Source organism: Ruditapes philippinarum, unplaced genomic scaffold, assembly GCF_026571515.1.
Source record: "Ruditapes philippinarum isolate M1 unplaced genomic scaffold, ASM2657151v2 ctg1943_1_1_1_1, whole genome shotgun sequence".
Taxonomy (NCBI): domain Eukaryota; kingdom Metazoa; phylum Mollusca; class Bivalvia; order Venerida; family Veneridae; genus Ruditapes; species Ruditapes philippinarum.
The window spans coordinates 66,314-91,372 of record NW_026862398.1 but is presented as its reverse complement, the minus strand read 5'-3'; the positions used below and the strand labels follow the sequence as shown (position 1 = coordinate 91,372).

Sequence of the window (25,059 nt, the reverse complement as noted above, 5' to 3'; positions counted from 1 at the left end):
AAGAGTGCATGCTGCTTTATTTTTAGACATAATATTATCATTGTTGGCGGCAAGACAGAAGAAGATAACCAACTCATAATCATGTGATACATATTTGTATGGATTAGTCTCTTCATTTGCAATACTCACAGTTGATTTTTTTCTCACACAACACCGTTTTCATTTCTGACAATATAATAGTATCACAGTACACCGATTTGATTTATATCATCCTATACTGACAATATAATAGTATCACATCAACCATTATGACAAGATAATGATGGGAAACAAAATGAGGAAAACGTGTGATTTATGAAGATTGCACAGTCTCCGAAAGTTACTTTGAAATTTCACTCCCAGTCGCCGTGAAATAACTTATAACGCATATGAAAAACGTTCGTTCGTTATATTTCTAACTGGCCGGTGTAGTTCATACGGTATGGTTGTGTTGGGTTATTGTTCAACGACATAGTGCTAACATGCACAGTAGTTGGACCCAGAATTTACAATTCAATAGACCAGATGGTTTCATAGACGTATTTATCCCTTCTTTTCTTTACAAAAGCATTCAACACGTAGAAAATCGCCTCGCGCTTAGATGCATTTTTGTAACACCTAAATGTTTTAACGGAGTATCATGCATCGAGTCAGTAATAGGGAAGTCAGAAATCCCGTGCAGTTCGTTATTTTCTTCCATATCCATCGTGACGTCATCAAGCATGTCTTGATGTTCCTCGCAACTTCTTTGTAACTTTAGTTTGTGTATATCATGACGTATTGAAAGTAATTTACGCGCCAAAGCCTCGTCTTCATTCCTCATCTGTTGCTATAGAAACGATAAAAAAGACAAAACATTAAATGTAATGAAACTTAGGTTTTGAAGTAACAGATTTAAAACTTTTTCGAATGCTTTCTTTGCAAAATAACTTTACTAATTATATTTCAAGTATTTGAAACGTAAATATGTTACATAAAAACAATTTATCAACTTCATAAGTAGGAAATTTGTACACTTACCAGTTCATTTCGTATCCAAGCTAAAGCTTCATTTATTCTCTTTTTCCTTTCATCGGTAAATGAATCATCTTTATTCCCATTTAATGTATCTATATCAAAATTTGGTTTTACAGGGTCATTTGATTCATTGAAATGTTTTTGCTGCCAAGCAACCGTGCTTTGTCTTCGAGTAGAAAGTTTTAATCTAGCTGTCGTTGCTTTAAGTTCATTTAAGTCCAAATCTTTTTCAACTGATGGATACAAAAAACCATTACTTTCAACAGTCGTTAAATTTGCATTACAATCCCGGGAAGAAATTTCATTTAGAGACAGTTTAATTCTATTTCCGTGATTATCTACGTCACTTCCGGACAACTCTGTAATTGCATCATCTTTTCCGATTTCTAAACCGTTTTCATCAATAACACAGAGAGTGGGACGCCGATATTCTCGCATTTTCTCTTTTTCAGGAACAGCACGGCCTGTGATCTGTGTTAGTGATTCATTTGACGACATATATATTGCACATGTAGTGTCTGGAAAAAAATGAAACGTATTAAGCTATGAAACTTAACTAATTCTCTACAAATATACGTTTAATTAGGCTATTTAAGAGGTTGAAATAGTTTGACTTTTTTAAGAATTTAAGATTTTAACTTTGTAACTACATGATGTATAATGTTCATCTGATACTGATATGTGAGAATGTCATATAATTTAAGATTTAATCTTTTTTAATCAGCTGTCAAAATATATACAATTAAACGGATGTTTAATCCACACAATTTGCGTACCATGACTATGCAAAAAATAAGAAAATGTGTTAAACTTTGCAACCGATGATTAGCCCAGTTTCTCATAATTTACCTCTTTCTCGTGGATTGTAAGTACAGTATGCAATGTGTAAATTACTTTCTTTCTTCACTTTACAATATTTCATAAATGCAATTTCAAAATTATCATGAAAATTAGCATGGATTTTGAGGCACGCTGTTTTAAAAGTTCAGAAATAATGTATATTATACTATCTTTGGGAGCAGAGTTGATCGTGTTTTTGTCTTTATCATTACCTGTTGTGCATGTACAATTATCTGTGCCACATTCATATGTTACCACACTTTGGGTCGTTTTTTGTACACCGCTTCCTTTTCCCATCAATTATTTACAGTCTGAAAATGAATAACAAATAATTATATTCAATGTCTTTTGGTGGAATAGATACAAGACAAATAGTGCTCATTGTTCACATATGTATTTTCGTTTATTTATAACATCGTTAGCTTACAATATTACATCTAATAGGAGCATGAAATGTCTCAATACTCTATACTATATTATACACTATATTTCTTCTTTTGTCCTTTTCTTCGATTAGGTAAAAGGACCATTAAATATATGTACATTTTTTAAAAAAAATATTTGTTTATAAAAAAATGTGCCTGTATTTTTAACCAGCACTGGACGTTTATTTTTTTTCTCACAAACATTGCTCTATGTTCTTGGAACCATTAGAGTGTATATGGGAATGAATGTTCGTGTCTGTTTATTTGCTCATCTCTGTCTGCAGACTGATGTCAAACTTTCTTTACGATTGAGTAGTAGCAACTGTTTGTATGCGTTAAATGAAGTCAATTGACTGCGATTGTTTCATTATTATATTTTAGAGATCAAAATCTTCAGGTATTTTAGCGTTCGAGAATAAAAATGTCCACTGAAACGTTCTTTATATTGGGCAAATTCATCATCACTTCAATATTTAAGCGAGGGCATTAAATTGAAAAAACAAGGCGGCGACTATGTGCTCTCCTTTTGGGAAGCATTAAAATGAAACAGTGCCACCTTAGTTCAATCATGTACATGTATTTATCAATTTATGTGATTCGGTATTTTGAACGACGTTACAAAGAATCCAATTAGCGGAATTTCTTATTCATGACAAAAATATCAATTTATGTGATTTAAATTGGTATTTGAACAATGTAACAGAAAAAATGTATTCTTCATACAGTTGTCTTAATGTCTTATTCATGACAAAAAGCAAGTATTTTGTTCAGTTCGTATCAATTAACTAAGACATTTCTGTCATACATGTGTTCTCCCTTTCTTGCTCTACTTTTAGATTAATCTCTGGATACAATAGTCTAAGCGCAACTAAGTTTTAAAGTTAGCAAAAAATTAACCTACCACATTGCATCCAAGACATTTATAATGCAAAACTGTATTTTACACTGTCTCTTTTCCCAAATGATGTCGTTCACATTTTCAGAAAGTTTGCTTTAAGATTTTATCAAATCAGCCATTATTCACGGCTTATTACCTACAGCGACATATATTCTAAATCAGGCCATAACTTGCAAAGTGATATCAAACTTTTTATGACATTATAATAATTGTTGGGGGCTTTTTAATTCTGTTTGACAACTACAGGTTTAATTATGTTTATAACTTTACACTGGGTTTGTGTCAAATGGTTAAATATCGTCATTCAAAACCCATGAATGATCTTATTATGTAATGGAGAAAAGTATCAGTGAAATTTTAGTTTCAATTATGTATTGAATTACCCTTCTCACACATACAAAATGTATACCAAACAGTTTTTTTTCGGCGATTATATTCTGTGACGGTCCCTATTGTATCTCTATTATTTATATACGTTTGTATACTTATATATCTTTGTATTGCAAGAAGATTGTAAGAGGAGAAGTAAATTATATAACCGTCACGCAAAATGAGAAGAATTTAACACTTGTACATATTTTTGTATGACAGAGGTAAGGTCATACTACCTCGACCACCCGTAACCGCTGACTCATTATTTCCCCGGCTGTCTAGGTGGTAATTACAAGTGTTTAATGGTGTATAGCGACAAGCAATATACAAATTGTTCTAATTATTTAGATAATGATTTTAGAGAATGATGTAAACAAAGTGTCGTTACATGTAATTAAGCCTAACATAGAGTTATAATAGACAGTTGACAACTTATTTACGAATTGTTGACTATATCAATTGGAGGTTCTCCTTACAAAGCAAAGCACCATTAAATATTAAAGCTTAAACGGCTCAAAGTTAATCAGTGGTCTTTGGAGGAGTGATGTAGCTAAAGTAAATAATCATGTTAGTGTGGGTTTCATTATGAATTTCCATTTCGTTGCTTCCAACATAGAATTAAAGAGTACTTCTGAAATTGTTTAGTAAACGTTTATAATACGGCTTCATGACATTTAACACCACTAAGACATTTTACCTTATTTTCTGTTGCTTTTCTCCAATCTAATCTGGTGTAAGTTGTATCAGTCGATGGCAAATCCACTGTCCCTTTTCCGTATGTGCTAAATGGATTTTTATATAACCGATTTTAACTTTAAAATAACTCCTTATTTACTATCAAAATATGTATCCGTAATTGTTTTCACTTCATTCATTTTAATCCAATTAGATAAGCAATTAATTCTTTTTCATTTCCTTCTACAGACACTTGCTAAACAAGCACACGCTGCTAAGGACGCTGGCGTATTCACACAAATGATCTTTGTTAACTTCTATGTGGTGTTACGGATTCGTCTTTATACGTCTTATTCGCTTACAAAGACTGCTTCACTGTCCATACAACCTACAACCGTATCTGTAACTATAAGAACAAGACTAGTTATAAATTCTGCATGGAAAAAAAAACTTTGTCATTATTTCGGGTCAATGTGAAGATTAAGGTCGAGACCATCTGCTTCTTCAATGGAAAAACATTAGCCATTTATTTTGACAAATGATCTTAGTGCTTGTGATATACTTTGTGGTGGTAAATTGGTTTTTACATCGCGCATAAAGCCTCTTATTCTATATTTCAAACGAACGCCATGGCCATTTACGTAACTGACCTCATGCCCGTTAGCTTACGTCAAAGCTTTTTGTATTGCTTTTCAAAATGATATACCTTAAACATATTTGTGTTTGTTTGCTTGTTTTTATATTCAAAAGACAGCGTATAATTCCTAATTATGCGAACTAATTTTTATTATTCTAAGATGCCTATCTTTTTATATTTTTGCATATTATCTATTAAAGATCAAGAAAATCGTACAGCAATATCTAGAAGAATGATAAATATTGGAACAATAGATCAGAGTATTTTTTATGAGATATCTTATTTTAAAGATAAAGTAAACTTTACCAATCTACCATTCCGCTGATGTTATCTTAGTTTTAATTATATTATGGTTTGATTTATGGAAGACTTTAATGACAGACATAACACGTACAATCATAAAAGAAATAGTAGAGCTTTTGTTAATTGAATATACTTTTTTGGCTAACTAGTCAGGGTTCAGTTTAAAATATGTAGAGTAGAAATATTTAAAGATTTATCAGAACAGGTGCACTTTATTCTAACTAGTGCAGAACATGAATTTATATATATATAATATATATATATATATAAAATTGACGGTCATATCATTTTGATAGGCTTATCACACATAAAAGCAAATTTCTAAACATAGTAAGAATTTATAATCAAAAGTTTAAGTAAAATTCTTAAACCAAGGTTACAATTTGCCGCAGTCCGTTTTAATAGTATACTTATAAAAGCCTTGTGTAACATCATTTGCGTGGGTGCCAAAATAATGTTCTTATTTTGATATACTTAAATTGATACTGTTCATAAAACGCCATTCTAGTATATGAAAACACTAAGAAAGAAAAAAAAAGTAGATAGATGTTCATTGTATGAGACTTAAAGCGGCCTTCAGCTTTTATTTTTATTTGGATAACATTTTAGTGTTCTTTAATACCTAGTGTTTAAATAATTTTATCTTGGAAATGGAAAAGTGCATCATATCACTGTTAAGCCTTCTTTCAAACATGGTCCAAGAGCTATTTATAATGTGCCAGTGACGTTCGTTGCTTACAAATAGAAGATCGGGGCTTTACTTATACCGGTAGATTAGAGGTATCTTATTATTTATGTATTTTATAGACCGCATATATTTTCCACCTTAGTTCTTTTGATTCAACAATGATATGGAACGATTTCTCTAAATATAACATATTTTATCTTTAGAAAAGCTGAAGGTCGCTTTAAACATTAGTCCAGTGTGTACGATATACTTGAGAATGCAAACCACTTATAAAATACTAAGATTATATTCATATATATTTTCTTTTTTCAACAATGGAATGCTTAATCACAAGTGTTTATTTTCTGTTTCTCGCAATGAAACATGAGCACTTCCTGTTGTTATTTCAATCAATCAAATCCAATGCAGCATTTTTCTTTTGTGAAGAAAATGGCATGCTAGTAAATGAGTTTATTGAATTTTTCTTCTTTAACCAGCACGATGAGAATTGTTTCATTTCATTATGTTTTTAACTTTGTAACAATAAGCTACGAATAATAAAGTATTATTGAAATCAAATAACATAATCTGATCTGTTCAAATATAATCATGAATATAGTGTTATTCTTGTTAATAAATGAACAATGACAGTGCTGGCATGCATTTTGATATACGACCTAATGGCAAACTTGATTTACGACTAAATGTATGTTATCGACTAAATCAATCAAACTTTTACATATTGAAACGTTTTAATCTTTAAGCTTATATGAACTCTGTCAACTGAATACAAATATGATTTTAATGTAAAATTACACAATTCCTAATGGGACTTAAGGCACAATATGCCTCAAAAATGCTTTTATTTCTCAAAAGCTTTTTTCTTTTGGTGTACTTACTATAGCATCCAAAAGTAACTCATTGTCAAATTACCTGAACCATCTTTTACATCTGTTGTTTTTTTGGCAATAAATACAATTATAGTGAATTGGTATTTTATATGGAAATCTATGAAATAACTACTTTGTTCACATTCTGCTACTTTTATGACAAATTATTGCACATTTACCACTACTTCCGTCAGGTAACAAACATATATCATTCTCTTAAAGCATATTTTAATATCATAAAATTCATGTTTGCCCTTTCTTAACTAATTAAAAAAAATTCTGAGGCATAATGTGCCCTTAAGGACTATTTCATATTATACATATGCATCCGTAATTATATTTAATATTTCGATAAAAATATTTTTGGTTGAGCAATTTTAATAACATATCACATCATAATTCCAAATACCTGCTTAACTAAACTTTGTTTAACAATATGTAATGTATTTTACCCCTTATTTCTTCAATTACGCTTCAAACATTAAGATAAACTGGTTCATAAATGTTTCACAATTTTGTAAATTTAACATTTGATGATATCATTTTGATGTTGATTTTTTTTCAGCTGATTCATTTAAGACGCGCACAAATATTTCAACTTTAAATGTTCATACATGAACATAAGAAAATCTATTCTTTACAAAAATAAATACAATATGTACATATTATAAGCTTTTATATATTGGTGTGCTTTTAGATATTGATGTAATTTATTAATTTAATCCTTTGTAAGTCAAGCTGATAAAATCTATAAAGCCATTTGATCAAACGTCAACTATTTGTTATCTAATTAATTGTATGACTAAGTTATTTAGAGTGACTTTATAATAAACAAAATTAAAAAGCATTTAAAGCGCTGGTCCATGTTGTCCGCTTTCCAGAGACACATTGTCTGAATCTTTATACATTATTATCAAAACAATTAAAGATATGATAATAAGTACATTATTAGTAAAATATTAAGTCCTGAATTAGAATTACAATGTATAAATTTGTTTAATAAATTATATGAAAGCTTATCAGCATACGTGATAAACTGCACAAGTTATTATTTAATATACATTTGTACAAATACATTACACTAAAAGTATAATGTCAATTAAGGAAATCCAGTTACAAAAACTAAAGATCTGTAGAATATAGGATGATGCATTTAGAAGCGTTTAAGATTTCGCAGATATTAAATATAATAATTCAGGTGCTGTTATTAACATAAAGAACAAACTTGAAACTAGAAGGTTGCCATGGTCCTTAAGCTCTATTTCTAAAAAGAAATTTAACGATGATAAAAGGTAGGAACAATGCTTTGTTGAAATGACATTGCAAGTTCTTTTTAATAATGCAATCAATAACTCCATTGTCCGTGTAATTCTACAATTAAAGATAACGCTATTTCGTAAACAAAGTTTTAAGAATAGAAAAAAAATGCTCTCTTGTCCTTTTGTTTACAAATAACATGCATGTTTGCTTTTCTTTAAATCTGATTCAAATCAGCTCCTAAATATCGCTTTGCTATGGTATGTCTGTTTTTAAGAAATAAGAAGCAAAATTAAATTAAGCAAATTTACTCATGCTATAGAAATGGTTAAATACGAGTGATACTTCTGACAATCTAAAGAATTCGGCTCATATGTCTTATTTAGCATTTTTTTTTACCTTTTACTTAAATTTTACTCTTGAAAACATTAAACCGAAGATTTATTTGCACCGACAATTACTGCACAATTCACTGCTGAAAAAAAATCGCCTTTTCACTTCTATAAATAAATATAAAATATGATACATGGCAAGTACTTTATTATTCGCGTGCTAATTCCCCCTTGATTTATCATAGTAAAATAACTTTTAAAAAACTATCAGTGCGCTATTTAAACAATAATATTACAAGTTTTCTTTGCTTTAATTTCCAATTATAAATAATTTCAATTTGAATTTTATTGTGCAAAGCTATTACGCTACAAAAAAGGGGTTTAACCCATAATAGCACGTTTTTAAGTATAAATCGTTTAATATGAATAACATTACATCTTTAATGCTTTAAAAGTTTCTATATTACCTCATCAATTTAATCCCTAAATGTTTAAATCCTATCAACCGGAATAGCTTTATTACATATAATCCGCAAATTGTTCAAATAAATCCAATCAAATATAAACGCGTTCATTAAACCCTCCGTTAAATTGTCAAATAACAGCACGGTAGTGTCTACTTTGATACAATGTAGGTTCGCCAGTGTTTCGTACTGGTATTTGTATTATACTTCGATATGCGCGTTAAATTTATATCCATATCTGCTTCAAATAAAGCTATATAATAATAATTCTTTGTTATGGGTGAAAATATGATATTTGAGTATGGGATAATTAAGAAAAGGTGAATTTATCTTTAAAAATATTGGCTAAAGATTGTTAAACATTTAAATATTTTTCTAAAGCGGTTACTATATATCATTTTAATGTACTTATAAAAACATATAATCAGTCATAGTTTGCATATGAGAAAAGTTACAAATGCAATATTCATAGATATGTTCCAAGCCAGTTAAATATCATTTTGCTACATAAGAATCAATAAGCAGTAATAAGCAGTACTTGAATACCATTGCGTTTTCTGACGAAATACTATTACATAGACACAAAATTATAGAAAAAAGAGACAACTCTGCGAGGGTTATATCAACGTCTTATAGACGCTTAGATCTTAAAATGAACTAAATAGCCTTGATAACGATCAATTTAAGGTTGTTTAATAAATTAAGACAAGTGTCTGCTTTCGTATTTATCTTTAGCGTTTATTTTATTATTGTATCCATTTCTAATGCAATTTGAACAAAAACATTGCATATCGTCTTTGACATATTTTGAAGTTATAACAAACATTAATCGACTGAAAGTATACTTTTTAATGTTCAAGTATGTGATGAAAGTTTTGTTTGCCATTTAGTAATGCACTCCTGGTGTGCATTTATTAAATGCTAAAATTTATCTCCTGTGGCTTAACATTGCACATGCTTTTGAAAAATATTGAAAACTAAATATTTTCATTGCATTTGCCCAGCAGCTGTTATAAAATTAGATTTTCTGTTACTATGGCAACATGTTTTATAATGAGCTGTGCGCTTTCTTTTATATTTATAAGTGACAACTGCAATTATACTGTCTAGATTTATCTTTTGATATTTTTTATAACTGCAACTTTAAAGCGAGTTGTGTTCATTTGATACATTTCGTAACTGCATACTGATAACGTTTACTTTTGTGAAATATTTTGTGAAATATTTTATGCAAAAAATACACGTTATATACAATTATTTTATATATTTCTTAGCAAAATTATATTGAATGAAGTTTCAAATTTGGCAGTTGTAAAGTATATAGATATATCAACTCTTGATAAATATTTTTATTCATATTTTTAAATATTTTACTAATAATGAAGTACATGTAAAATTACAGGTTTGAATTTAAAATTCAATTACATACGTAATACATCCAATTAAAATTTATAAACCATCATACCTTGATTTTTTCTCCAGAAATCCACATGTTAGATTTATTGCACGTGTTATTACACATAATATTCACCTTACAATTCACTCATAATTATGAAAAACATTATCTCTCTGCAATACTATATCAGATACTAATCCCCGAATGGTTGATGAAAACAAATGGAACAGGCAAAGTATATAACTAAATCAATATGAAACAATCATAAAATCCATTCATTAAATTCCCTTTATTTCTTAATTAGTAATTAGATTGAAACGATAATCAGTACATAAGTCAGTTATAAATGTAAACATCAAAACAAAGTATGTTACAAGTAGCACGATAGTAGATTAACAATGCGATATGATACACTGCCTATATTGTATATATATATATATATACGAGCGTACTACTTGTGTACAAATGGCAACGTCTCAAAGAATTTAAACAATGATTTACTACACATTAAAATGCTATCTACGATTTTGTCATAAAACATAAAAAACAATTACGTTGAATAATCAATTTGTTATCAAAATCAAAAATATTAGCGTAAACGGTATAAGGCCATATCGAAAAGGGGACTGTATTATTTCATTTTTAACTGTGATGTTTTTAGACACAAATGTAGAAACAGTTTATTACTGCATGTAGTTTAAAAGGCACTTTCTTCCGCTGTATTTATATTTTACAGTGCCAGCTTTACGTTAACGTAATTGAACTTAACATGTGCAGTAAATAATCTTTAGACCAAGTCTTAAATTTGATGAATTGCATACTTGAAGTGACATTATGCTCATTTTTCGCTGTCAAGTTGAGTTGAAATAGTTATATTTTTCAACATATTGACTATTTTAATGGGTATTGACCGACAATTGATAACGAAACAAGTTTAGGATGAAATGACCAAACTATACGAAGACTGCTCTGCCCCACTGTTTTTAAAAAATGACCATTACCGATACATTCCAAACAATATTGATGGAAATGTCATTGGTTCAAGTGGATACTTGACCATGTTTGCACAGTAATATATAAAATTAGACACAATTATGACAAAATGTTATGTTATTTTGTCGTTAACCTGTGTACTCAGCCTTTACTCTTTGATGGGAATAATGTCACTTTAAAGTTTTATTAACATTTCATGTATGTGACACCTTTGCTTTTTATTTCTATTTCATCTATTTCATTTTCACACTTATCTTCTATATAAATTCACTTTTTTAAAGCGACGTAGGAATTTTCCTGAACAGACCTAACTAATTTATAATGCAAAATTAGTTTCTAACCAAACTCAATTCTGAATCAGGATAAATGTATTCAATGAGAAGTGTTTGAACTTTCACACTCTCGTGCAAAAAATGACAATTTATCATCCATAGATGTCGTTAACAATGATATATTGATATATAGATTAGAAATAAGGAAACTGAAAATGATATAATATCAATTTGGATATAACACACTCTATAAAAATGTTTTAATTTTAGAAATGCACCTAAAGTGTTCATCTTCAAGTCATACTTGAAACTCGACTTTGTTGAGGTGCCTAAAACCAATAGAAAACATTTGTCGTCAATTTATATCGAAAATAAACTACAATTGATCAGTATCAAAGAAAGGTTTTGGCAAATTAAGACAATTTTTAATCCATTGTTTTTGTTTATTAAGTGTAGCAAATATTTCAAAGTCAGTCATAATAACTACTTATTTAATGTAACAATTGTAATTAAATGCTTTTTTCCTTTTTTTTCTTCAAAGGCTTAATAACATGACCTTACTAAGATCTTTTCCGAACTTGCAACATATAAACATGTATATGTACAGTTCCCGTTTCCGAGGGATAAAGAAGTCTTATAGATAACAATCTTAACCTTCGTTTAATTGAAATGATTTATGAATGGCGGCATCGATTCTTTGATAAAATCAACAAGATAATTGATACACACGCTAATCTTTAGGCAAATACAAAAACAATCTATTGACTGATTGTTTTGTAGATAAGATATAAATATCAGAAAGAAGGTCTAATTCTGTACATCAATTATAACTGACGAATATACTGTTAAAACTATACTATAAAGTAACTACTCTATAATACAAAAACATAATACGTTAAAAAAACCTTGTCTTGTAGTGTTAACAATCTTATTTCATTTAACTAAAATTATACGCATTAACCGATTAAAAGTTAAAGCGGCCTTCAGTTTTTTTTTAAAGGTTAAATGTTATTTTTAGATAAATCGTTTCAATTATAATTGTCAAATCAAAAGAATTCAGTTACATACCGGGTATAAACAATAAGGAAACCCCTTGGTACCTCTAATCAACCGGACCGCTCTCTGTATGTAAATAAGTAAAATCGGACACGTTTTTTTATTTTTAGAAATGGGAACACTGTAAAAATAAAAAAAAATATGCACAGCTATATAAATAAATATGATAATATCGGTCAATGTTTACTGATATTGTACATGTATTTCTCTTCTTAACTGAAAAGATATTTTATGAAGCAAAGAAAGTGAAAAGTTTGTCCATTAACCAAAAAATTGATATTTTTCTAATTGACCAACCATATACAAAAATTCTTTTTAATTGTCGGTTTTCTCAAGTTTATTCCTTTTATATTTTTACAGTGTCCCCATTGCAATTTAAGGTTCAAAGGTCATGAAACGGACTTGAAATATCTATCTGGCGCCAACGCTCAAACGAGACGTGACGTTCTTTTCAATAGTAGAAAGTTTAATCATAAAGGAACCTATAAACAAATCGGGAAATGAAATTAAAAGAGTAAATATAACAAACGCATCATCTATATGATCAGTCCGCAGATAAATAATTTATGTATGACATGACAGCAGATGTTTTCTATTTCTTCATTTGTATTAAATTTCTTACAACTATATAATTGCAAAGGGATGTATAAAGATCATATATATTTCGTCTGTTTTATCATATGCTTGATACAGTGTAACGAAAATAATGAGACATTTGTTATATTTTTATTTGATGGTCAAGCGATATCGAAATACCAATTTCATGTGAACTCTTATTCAAAAATATTTGAAAATTTTTTACATATATTTTCCAAAATCATTTTTCAATGATAAAAGTTAATTTGATCTTAGGATTATTTTACATTCGGCCTTTGTTTGAACAGATGTCTTTGATCTTGCATAATTAAACAATACAGTTGGTTTGAAACTCATTGTTAACCTTATTGTTTATCATTGTATGCAAGTGCTATGGAAATGTTGTGATTCCGTCCAGTGTTCCTGCGTTAGAGTAGATGTATGCCCGCGAACGCATGTCAACGACTGTTCCCTACTTTCCTAAAAAAATAATTTGAGCAAATATTTTTCTCAATGAAATTACAAATAAACATCTCTACAATTCATTTTTTATTTTCAACTAAATCATTGTTAACCTTTTGTTACAAGTTCAAATTTCGATAGTGGCATGATGAATAGACATTCAAGATATGTCAATAGATTATTTTGTATATCAATATGTAATTTGTTTTCAAAAACTGAAATTATACACATTCTTTAATTTAATGTAATGCCCTGTTCTTTACCCTCATTAAAAGTGAAAGAGATATTTTACACGTTTAAGTTTGGAAGTTAATGAGATGTCTGTTTTCAAATTAAAATGCATAATATCTCTATTGACATAACATCATGACACCGTATTTCAAAAGTAATGATTAAGTTCTTGACGCGGTATTCTTTTTGTTGAAAATATCAATGGAAATCCGGAGAGACAAAATTATTGATGTAATGTCAAATGCGCAACTCCTTCGATTAGTTACACATATTTATTTTCGACGACCATTTTGAAGAGATTTCGACCTCATGTCAACAAGAGTTATAATAAAAAATTCAACTAGTAACCGAATTGTACCGAATTGTACAATATATCAATTGGTCTGAAAATATCACACATTTCACAGAATATGTTTTAGAGTTTAAAACATAAGAAGAAATTTAAGTACTCTATTGACTACGCATTGCCGACCATATTTACATGTATTGTTATGTATTAAGGCAATTCCGCATATACAATAGTTTTCTTTGAAACTTCTTGTATTCTAAGATGAAATGTTGAATTTGATTTGAAACATTAACATTAATATTGCATTGATCTTTTGAGATTTTAGTTAAATTACATTGATTCTGAAATAGCCTTCGTAATAGCCAATGAAACTGTCCCGGAACTTTGCAAATATGGTTACGGTCATTTCCCGTTTAAATCAGAGGGTACAAACAAACATTGACCAGTAAAGCTTCATGGTGCACGAGGTTTTCTATGAAAATGATTGAAAAAATGTTGGCCCCTTAAAGGATATCTGTTTGTTTGTACCTCCGAATAAGTTTGGAAATTCATTCCAAAATTACTCGAAATGATGATATATATATAAACAACAAAAAATGTATAGTAAATTCATGGTTCAAACCAAAATTCATGGCTCAATCAAACCGAGCCTGCAACATTTTCAATTTTGCCGTGTTGGGCTTTCTTTAGGGATTCTGTATTCATCTATTTTATGATCACATCCGTGTTATTTGTGCCGTGTGGCGGCTGTAAAAAGTCTCCCCGTACATTTAATCAATGATGTTATATTTTCGATCCTTGAAGATCGTTCAGCACGACATTATTGTTGTGCTTGTGGTATTTTTAGTTTCAAGTTTTCGGCATTTTCTAGTTGGGTGGTTCCAATATTCCTACTTGAATAATGTTGAATCACCCTTAGGATATGTTGCCTGCTTTTTAAATTTGTCTTTTGACGTCTTATCTGTGATACGCAGGCTTCATAACCTCCGATCCCCTTTCAAAATTCCATTTTATTTAGTTCCGCCCATTGTTTTCTCGTTTAGGGCACACGCTTTTTATTACTTGGGGACCATACGCCGCTTTTCATGGAATGGCAAGGAAGTGTCACATTGAAGGTTCCATGATAACCGCCGTATGAACACATCTGCGGATGTTTCTAAATTCAAAATTTTACTATTTCACGTTTAAATGTTGAATTCTGCTTAAGCCGGTGCTAGGGGGCGTGGACGGTAACTTGCACTTTCCAGTACCGTCCATGAACAGGCTCAATCAAACCGAGCCTGCAACATTTTCAATTTTGCCGTGTTGGGCTTTCTTTAGGGATTCTGTATTCATCTATTTTTTCAAAAGTAAACGTGAAAGAAATTATTACTTCTTTAAAACTAATTGGCAAAAACTGAAAGGTAAAGCGCGTTCAAACGCTCATAAATTATAATTATATTGTTACAAAACAAGATCATTGTGAAGTGAATCGTGTTTGTGTCAAATAAAAATGTAAAGGATTATTATAAATGGTTGTATATATTTTCATTTAATTATAAAACACCCTAAGGATGTTGCAAACAAAACAATACGCTCAATACTTACTGCTAAGATAAGGTTGAAAACATACATCTATATTTACATAAATGTATATATAAAAAAATGAAAATCATCTAATTTCTTTAGCTATCAGGTATATTTAGTGAGCTAAAGAAGTAAATTTTCAAAATTTATTAGTAAGGTGGTGATTGTGCATAAAAGTCGACACATTACTTTGCAAAGGTCATTAGTTTGTATATAAATGAAAGGTGTAAAGTAAAGACATTATTACAAAAGTACTTATAACAACAAATGTGTTGCTTTTGTCATCTGCAATGGTAGTATAAGTTTGAAATTCATTTCGAAACCTTTCAATTATTAATCAAAGAACTCTTTTTTTCAAGCTCTTAAAAAGGTAAAAAAAATTTGGAAACAAAGTAATCCCTTGGAAGCATTAATCACAACAAAATTACATGAAAGTTACAGACTCGGTTTGTTTGAATCTGTACATGAGAGATAATGAATAAGTGTAACATCCCTCACGCCCTCTAGCACCGTTTTGAGCGGTACTCAATTCTCAACACCCAATAGTGCTGGTATCAATGACAAGTTTAACTGTCCAATAAGTCATTTTAAAGCTCTCATTAGAGACCACCTGAGTTAACATTATTTCACAGACATGCTTATCATTAAACTATCTCATTTTAACGCTCCATTCACAAGGAATTTTATCTTATAAAATCGTAGGAATTTAGATGGATGCATGCGCATTTCAATCTTTATATCATGGCATGTGCTACAGATTTTCAAGATAAGTTAAATCACAGAGTTGTTTACAAGTAACAGCATTCAAAGTCATTTTTATACGAAAATATAAATGACACAATTGGAATGGATAAACAACAAATATTATTTTAGATTTAATGATAATTGGATTTTACACTTTGATTACATTGCCAGTAAACAAAATGATATTCTAGCTTCGCTAAGAAATGATATGATTTTTGAATGATACTATTTGTCGCAATCTAATCAAATGATTAATATTCTCCCACACAATTACATAATTCATTGAATACATATAAATTTATTACTTATTAGTACGATACTGTCTCTTTGTCGCTTTGAAATTTAAATATTATCAATGAATTCACATCAATTAAGATTTCTATTTTTTCCTGTAGTCTTGTGTAGTAAAAGGCAATTTTCATCAGTTATGAATGCCTTTCTATCATCAATAAGATATTATAATTATTATGTTTCAATGGCCCGTATTTACCTTTAGATCAAATTTCTTTGAACAATTGTAGCAAGTCGAAATAACACAATTCATATGATATAATTGTTTTGTTTACTATTATCTGTAGTGTATATTTGGCTACACCCATCATTGATGTTGTGCTTCTATCTGTAAAAAATGCACAAATGTTTTGCAGAATATTATTTATTCTGAATTTTTCGGGTTTGTTTGTTTGTTTGTTCAAAATGATCGGATTTGAAGTCAACGAAAATATGAAATAAATATAAACGTTTGAACAACGAAATCCAAATACATTGTATATAAAACTGTACCGTTCAAGAAATGGTAAGCTATTCACAAAGCTGCTTACAACATTACATTATCAAAAAGGAAAACAATATTGCTCTTAAATCTACAAAGATGAATGAAATGTAATTAAACATATAAGTAAAATTGTCAACAATAAATGTTTTTTTTTTTAACTGTGATTTTGTGTGGCCAAGAATAGTTTTCATTTTCTTTGCAAATCTCTCTTCTGTAGTCTATTTAAATATCAAATTAAATCTGAAGGTTTTACACCTAAAAAAATCCCGATTGCGCTTCTAATTAGTCTCCATAAGCATAATACACACGAATTCAAAAGAGTAAGTGAAATCATATATGACATTTATTGTTCCCCTTTATAATATGAGGACAGAAATTGCTACTACTTTATTTGATGCGTTCATTTTGATTGTTTGCAACTTTTGCAAAGAAGACAAGAATGGTTCTATAAACCAAGTTCTTTTTTTTCCCAAAAATCTTTAAATTTATTAACAAAACACGTATTTCCTTTGTTACACTAATGCAATAATGACTTTCTGAATGTTAAATGAATTACCTTAAGATATAAAATGTATTGTAACGTTACCATTTTCACCAATAACTGTCAAAGAATTCAATATCCAAAAAACTTTAAAGCCATTTCAAACTTTGTCACCTAATGAATAAATATTGATATAATGATTTTGTAACTTTCTTTTCAGTTTACCAGACGTAAAGATTTTCAAAAGAACTTAAATATAATTATAATCATGCTTTTGCTGTACATTTAAATCATAATAACCAATATTAAATATCATTTTAACAATACCGTCTCTGTCAATTATTGTGAATACAGTCAATGACCACCTCGTTGATTTTATTTCTGTCCTTCGCATGTTTAGAAGTGTTTTCATACATGTTTATAAAACAAGGATATTTTCGAATGGTGCAACAATTAGTAAATAATTATTCAAAATCGATTTAAAACGTGTTGAGAAAAACACATTATCATAGAGTCTGTCTGAAGATAGGTAATTGTTTATGCCACAATATATCCACATCTATAAGTATGAATAAATAGGGCAAGTATAATTCGTGTCCAAAAACTTATATACGTAAAATATATATTCGGTTCTGGCAAAGCATTTTATACTGAATTCATTTCAAAACTAATACATATATACTAATTAAAGTATTTGCCCACTCTCAATTAGTTACATGCATTCAAGTGTTCACATGGGATGTATGTGTAACCCTCTCAAGAAAGATTATTCAATTCTTTATCTAATGTAAACTTCATGCTTTGATAATTAATTATTAGAGAAAATGAATGTCGAGTTTATGCCAAATAGCACGCTTTTTACTGATCTTAAAAGCAATCATCATTCTGGAATATTTAAGCAATTAGAAAAATTCTTCTGATTTTCAGCAAACAGCAATATATCAATACATGGTTTCTTGCTATCTAAAGACAAAAAGTCATTTAAAAGTAACACATAACTATTGCTGAGAATGTGCGAGAAAATGTTACTTTTCATATTGTCCGTATTTCTACCTCAATTATTTGCAACACGAGTGAAAAAAGAATTCACATTTACCTTTTGTATCATATATAAGACAACATAAAACTTCTAAACTGTCATCATAAATATGCGTGCAAGGAATAAGAATCATTTTCTATCTTGGTAGTATAACAAGCAAAAAAGCAATGACAAAACATGCAAAATTATATTCATATGTAAAGTAGACACTTTAATTTCCTATATAACTAGGTAACCAAAAAATATTCTTAAATAATTCATTTTGGGCTTTTGTTATATTAACATGAATAAAATGGTTTGGTGTAAAAAAAGCTTGCTCCCTAATAAAAACTTTAGTGCAAGCAAGTTTGGCCAATTATTTCTTCCCGTCTTATTTCATAATGCGGTTCACGGTTTCTTTTCTATCGAAGCAATATTTAAAAACATATATTTTATTAATTTCATAAGAAGCGAAAGCAAAATTCTGAAGAAAAAAACGAGTACCACAATTACTTTATTCCTTGGTTTCCGAAATATCAATATAAAGTATCTGCTTAATAAAGAAGTAAAGTATACGCTATGACAAAACATGTAGCTTCTTTGTTTGTCCAAATATACTCTTTAGCAACTTAGCACCGGCAGATTGTTCTACAATTAAAATGTCAGGATACCGTGAAAGGGATAATGTACAAACCAAAAAAATTGCACTTATTCATTATCCATCATGTAAAGACTTAAACAAACCGAGTCTGCAATTTTAATGTTATTTTTTATTTTTTGATTAATGCATCCGAGGAATTAACCTTCTTCCAGATTTGTACAATGATTTTGATGAGCATAGTTTTCATGCGATTAGATCGAAAAGCTGCTTTATGTTTTACATACGTGTTTTCGTATATCAGGGAAAAATGATAATTTTTTTTACCTTTGGCTTTAATGGTATAATGATTAGAGAATACATTAAGGTTGAATTAACATATCGTTAAACATATCATGTGTTATCTCAGTGGCGTTAATAAAGTGATATTTAAATGCTGCAAATTGCTCTGAATGGGTCATTAACTTCTTATTAATATCATCATATACAATAGGGTTATTATAAGAGAATCTCAATCAAGTTCAAGATCAAGGTATTCTTACACTGATACACTGATCATTCTTTAAATGTATATCCTCATATTCCAACAATATGAATATGGTACAGTAGAGAAATAAAATTTATTAAAAAAATACGCGCATCACTTGAATATATGTTGAGAGGGATGCAAATAACTTCTAGATATAAACAGACCAGAATTTGTATTTCATACCTTGACAATACAGTACAAGCGTTTTCAGGTAAAGTTGTTAACACTTAAAATGCTAAAGTTAAAATTTTAGCAACAAAAAAAACTTACTGTTATGTCTTTTTATTGCTTAAATATTCATAATATTTGTCGGAAAAATAGTGTTAATACAAATAACATGTTATACATTATAAATTTGCAATATGTAATATTATTTAATTTGAATACATATTATATTGTCCTTGTATCTGGTTTATTTTTAATTGTATCGTTAAGCATTTGTTCAAAGTATTATATTGCATGTAGCCGTGACACTTTGAAAATAGCGATCTCTTTCCTGTCATTGAAACGATACTTCCGGTTTTAATTATAAACACTTCTTACAATCAAGGAACATTTCTAAACAAATCACAAGGAATTTCCGTCAAGATAAAAAAGTTTATGTTATATCTGCTTCTAAACCGGATTAATACATTGTTGGATAAAGACAACCTGGTGGTAGGGAAAATAATAAAGTATATACATTTTACTTGATTACATATCTTAAGTTAATATCAATTAATAAATGTATGAATTTCTGTCAGCAGACAAAAAAATCTTGTGACCTTTAATTTATACTTTTCACATCATCGTGTTATATAACATTTGATACAATTTTCAATTATGGTTTCATAAAGGTATTGACCGAACTATCCTAGATTGATGTTTTATGTGCCATCTTTATTTCGAAAAAAAAACATTTAAAAATAGGTCTTTATACATATGGGATACAACATAATCAATTTCAACGCCATTTAGATAATATATACTTATAAAAATGCATCATAACTTGTTAAACACTAGTTAATAATCGTTTAATCTACATCTAATTTAAATTTAATTCATGAAAAAATGAAAAAAATGATTGCAAGGTAACTTCAAATATTTTACATTTTAAACGTCATTTATTTCCTCCTTGATGTTGTTAGGTTAAAGGTAAATATTTGAATGTAAAGCTCACGTGTGTCAACCTTTCTAAAATAAGACAACCACAGATTATCTTATGATTTCCTAGGCGCCTTCTTTACACTTATATGACAAGACATTGCAAATTCGTAATGTAATTTGAATTATTCAAAAATATTCAAAAAATGAATGTCTTCAGGCAAACATCTCTTTTGGTCAATTAAAAATTCCGGTGAAATCTTGGATAAATTCAAAATTAAGAACTTTCAAGCTTCAACTGTCAGTACATACGATTTTTCTACACTTTATACAACTTTGCCACATAAATTAATCAATAATAAACTAATTTCCCTAATTCAGAAAACTTTTGCACGGGAAAACGTTACCTTTCTAGCATGTAATTCTAACAAAGCTTTTTTTACTAACGGTATTGTAAAACATTATACTATGTGGACCTGTGACGAAGTTTGTAGAGCACTCTCTTTTCTTTTAGACAACATTTATGTCACGTTTGGTAATACCCTATTTAAACAGATCATAGGAATTCCTATGGGTACTTATTGTGCACCCCTGGTCGCCGATTTGTTTTTGTACTGCTATGAAAGAGACTTTATGTTGAGTCTCTCTGAAGATAAACAACAAGATGTTATAGTCGCATTTAATAATACTTCCAGATACCTTGATGATATTTTTAATTTAGATAATCCTTATTTTGATCAAATGGTGTCTGACATTTATCCGCATGAACTACAACTTAATAAAACGAACTCTTCAAATTTTAGTACATCATTTTTGGATCTTCATATTACTATCAACAACAATTCTATTCACACGAAAATCTATGATAAAAGAGATGACTTTGACTTTTGTATAGTTAATTATCCACATTTAGATGGAGACGTTCCCCATGCAACATCTTACGGGGTTTATGTTTCCCAGTTAATTAGATTCGCTAGAGCTTGTAGCAACGTAAAGGATTTCAACGAGCGGAATATTTTTATTACCAGCAAGCTTCTAAAACAGGGCTACCGCTATCATAAATTACGGAAATATTTTACTAAATTTTACAATCGTAACTTTGATTTAATTTCCAAATTCAATAGTGATTTAAAAACTCTTCTGCGACAAGGGATTAGCCAGCCTGGTTTTTATGGCGATGTGATTTACAAACTTCGTAAGATTTTGGGTCATGGTAATTTTTCTGCTGTTTTTACTGAAATCATTAAACGTTTTATTAAAAGAGGTTGTGACCCTACTATTTTAAGACATACTGCATGTTTAGTGTTCAACCCTTTTACAGTTGGACACTACGCTTTCCTCTTTTGATTGCATCTGACGGACCAAGTGGGAGACTCTATGATGGATAGTTCGTAAAGCCCTTTGGGACTGAATTGTCTTAATGTTCGTCTTCTGTCTTGCTTCGTCGGGCCCTTGTAGGTGATTTTCTTGTTGCTCTGTCTTCCTTTAGGACATTGAGTACTTTTGTTATGGTCATTGGGTTGGTTTACTTTTATATGTTTCTACATGATCATTTTAGTGTTTTACTTATTTAATCTTTTGTAACCATGACAACTGTTAGAATTTCACTTGGCGGGGATTCATTTTATTTACACTGTCTCGTTTATAGGAACATGGTGGGGCTAAGAGCGAGGTTTGGTGCACCATTAACCGGTTTAAACTCCCCAGCAGTCATTATTATGCTGCTGACCGTTCCAAGGCGGCGCCCCACTGTGTTCCTCAGATGTATTTTTTATGTTGTTTCATACAGTTTTGGTGACACTTTTGCTTGTGTCCCTTGTTGTTTTCTCGTCTACGGTAAGTATCTTCCCCATTGCCTCTAGTTTTTATTTCTTTGATTACTCCCCACCCCCTCCCCCCGGTCTCCTGTCCCCTTCCCCTTTGTGGGCCTATTTTTATTTTCTTTGAATTCCTAATCAGTTACAAATTAATTATCATTTAATGATTAACTTGTCCGTGCTCTGTCTTTGCCCTGTCCTGTTTTTGTTTGGGGTCCCCTGGGCTCCTTGCCATTGGTTCTTGTTGCTGGGTCATGTGGGGGTTGCGTTCATTGAACGCCGCCTTTCCTTGTTGATCTTGTTTATCATATTTTTTTCAAAAATTGTTTAAGGGTTGTAATAAGCATGTGATTATTTTTATATTCAAATGCATAACACGTACTTTGCTAAGTTGCTTTAGACTTTAAACAATCTTAGGTAAACTTTGAGTGAGAAAAGTTTAGTAAAAACAACCTTTGAAAAACATAATTGCAGGTTTGCTAAAAAAAATAACATAAGCTTTATTCAAACAAATTTGATTTAAGTTTATACGGATGTGTCAAGAGATACAAAATAGATGTTTAATTACATAACAGACAATCGATGAAATGTAAGACCCAAACCTGACACTAGTGCCATTAGAACTTTGTCCTAAGTTACTGAATTATGTAATCTAGCATGGTTCATAAGTTGCAATTATTTAAAATGAAATTAAAATCGATTTTGATTGCAAATGTCCACAAGTAAATAATTATGGTGAAATCTTAAATGTAAGGCCATAGATCCGAACCTTTGAAGTAAAGAACATAAAAGTAAATAGAAATCACAGCCTTAATACATAGACTAAAAATTTAAAATAAAGCAATGTAACAAATAAGGAAAAACAAGTAAATATTTGTTCATCAAACAAAATAGGTTTAAGAAACCTGGTCTTGAATTAAACGATTTTCAATTTTACAGAAATTTTCTCTCCGCTTTCCGTGACTTCATTAAAATAATATAATTTGACCTGCCTATCAACTCAAAGATTATAATGAGATGTAAAGCACCCGAATGTCATATCATCATCGCCACAAGGAAAATACAGTATCATGCTTATCAAATATTTCTTTTTTATTTGAAAACTCTAAATCCATTGCAAACACTGCAGGTGACTTTTATACTGAGGACATAGATAAGTTTGCACACAGCGTGCATTTAGTTTGGCCAACATATAAAGGTGACATCATTAAATTTTAAAAGTTGTATTTGAGGACACAAATCTAAACTAGTTTTGTTTAATTATTCTTATTTCACATATTTGCAAGCATTTAAAGCTAAAATATTCTGTACATCTATTAATAGGTTATCAAAACCACATCAGACATTTTGTCAGATGTTAAAATGGTGATGTTTTATTATATTACCGTTGTAAAAACGGATTGTAAATTGTTAATTTGCATATTATAATGTCCCATGACCTCTCTAGAAGCAATAAAACATTTTCACCGATTTATGGAACAAATGGACTGCCAACAATCAAGCAAGGCTTGTGTTTGACAAATAAATATACGATTTCGAAACAAAAAGTTTAATGGTAGGTAAAGTGACCTCCAGGTAATCGTGTACCATGGTTAATTAAACTAGCATCAGTCTAAATACGAGAGAATTGTGAAGATGTATGGGGGCCTTAAATCTGTTGAACATAACCAGTACTTTTTTCAAAACCATAATAACATGTCTGCTTTTGAAAATAAATAAAACAAATACCTGAAAATATTTTGCTTTTAATCCAATCTGAGGAAATATAAAAATTTCACCTTTGACAAAACTTGTTAAATGTTACACATGAGAAAGTCTTACAATAGACAGTACATTTTGTATACTGTATTAGCACAAAGCGTATACGAGTGTATACTGATATTAATACAGACTGCAACTTAGATAGTTTTCCGCAATGATTTTTACATAAACTTTCATATATTATATATGTGTAAACTTAACTGGTGTACTTTTCTATATTTACTGACATTATGTCATGTTTAAAAGCAAATATAAAAAAGGATGGTTTAATTTTTAAACTGTTAATTATCTTACATGATAAATTATTTAAATCAATTCAAAGTGATAATATCATCATAATGTAACTATAAATAAAATGATTGTACAAAATATTGCATGCTTATCAAAAAAAAATTTCATAGAAATATTAAGCCATATTTATTCCAATCTTTGACGCATTCATTGAATAAAATGCATGCTTTACAAAAGCGATTTGATAAAATAGATTAAATAAAGTACAAATGTATGTATATTCGACCGATCTAATGGAATACAGATGCTGGTATGATTCAGGACTAAAAGTTAAATTTGTTTCACTTATAGCATATCAATTTATTTGACTTATGAGATTTGAGACAAAACTGAATAAAAAGAAAGCGCAAAGCATTTAATACTTT

At 29.7% G+C, this 25,059-nt stretch overlaps 1 protein-coding gene across 4 annotated transcripts; it reads right to left on the bottom strand.

Moving 5' to 3' along the window:
• On the bottom strand, nucleotides 1-24,521 carry LOC132718976 (protein FAM167A-like). Of its 4 annotated transcripts, none has more exons than XM_060702703.1 (5): nucleotides 24,371-24,521; nucleotides 4,229-4,606; nucleotides 2,049-2,147; nucleotides 1,000-1,514; nucleotides 1-808 (listed from the first exon to the last, which is right to left on the bottom strand). In XM_060702703.1, exons 3-5 carry the CDS (start codon nucleotides 2,131-2,133, stop codon nucleotides 551-553), a joined length of 858 nt encoding a protein of 285 aa, XP_060558686.1. In that variant the 5' UTR covers nucleotides 2,134-2,147; nucleotides 4,229-4,606; nucleotides 24,371-24,521; the 3' UTR covers nucleotides 1-550. The 4 variants fall into 4 exon arrangements, with proteins under 4 accessions (XP_060558686.1, XP_060558684.1, XP_060558682.1 ...); XM_060702701.1 differs by having other exon boundaries at nucleotides 4,229-4,612; nucleotides 24,371-24,516; XM_060702699.1 differs by lacking the exon at nucleotides 24,371-24,521 and adding an exon at nucleotides 8,760-8,937 and having other exon boundaries at nucleotides 4,229-4,612.
• Nucleotides 24,522-25,059: the final 538 nt, after the last annotated feature.

Bases quoted from the DNA above. Each gene is read 5' to 3' on its own strand.
- LOC132718976 (XM_060702703.1), bottom strand. From the start codon at position 2,133: ATGGGAAAAGGAAGCGGTGTACAAAAAACGACCCAAAGTGTGGTAACA. The intron at 1,515-2,048 runs GTAATGATAAAG...ATTTTTTTCCAG, and splicing joins TAATTGTACATGCACAACAG to ACACTACATGTGCAATATAT. The intron at 809-999 runs GTAAGTGTACAA...TCGTTTCTATAG, and splicing joins CTTGGATACGAAATGAACTG to CAACAGATGAGGAATGAAGA.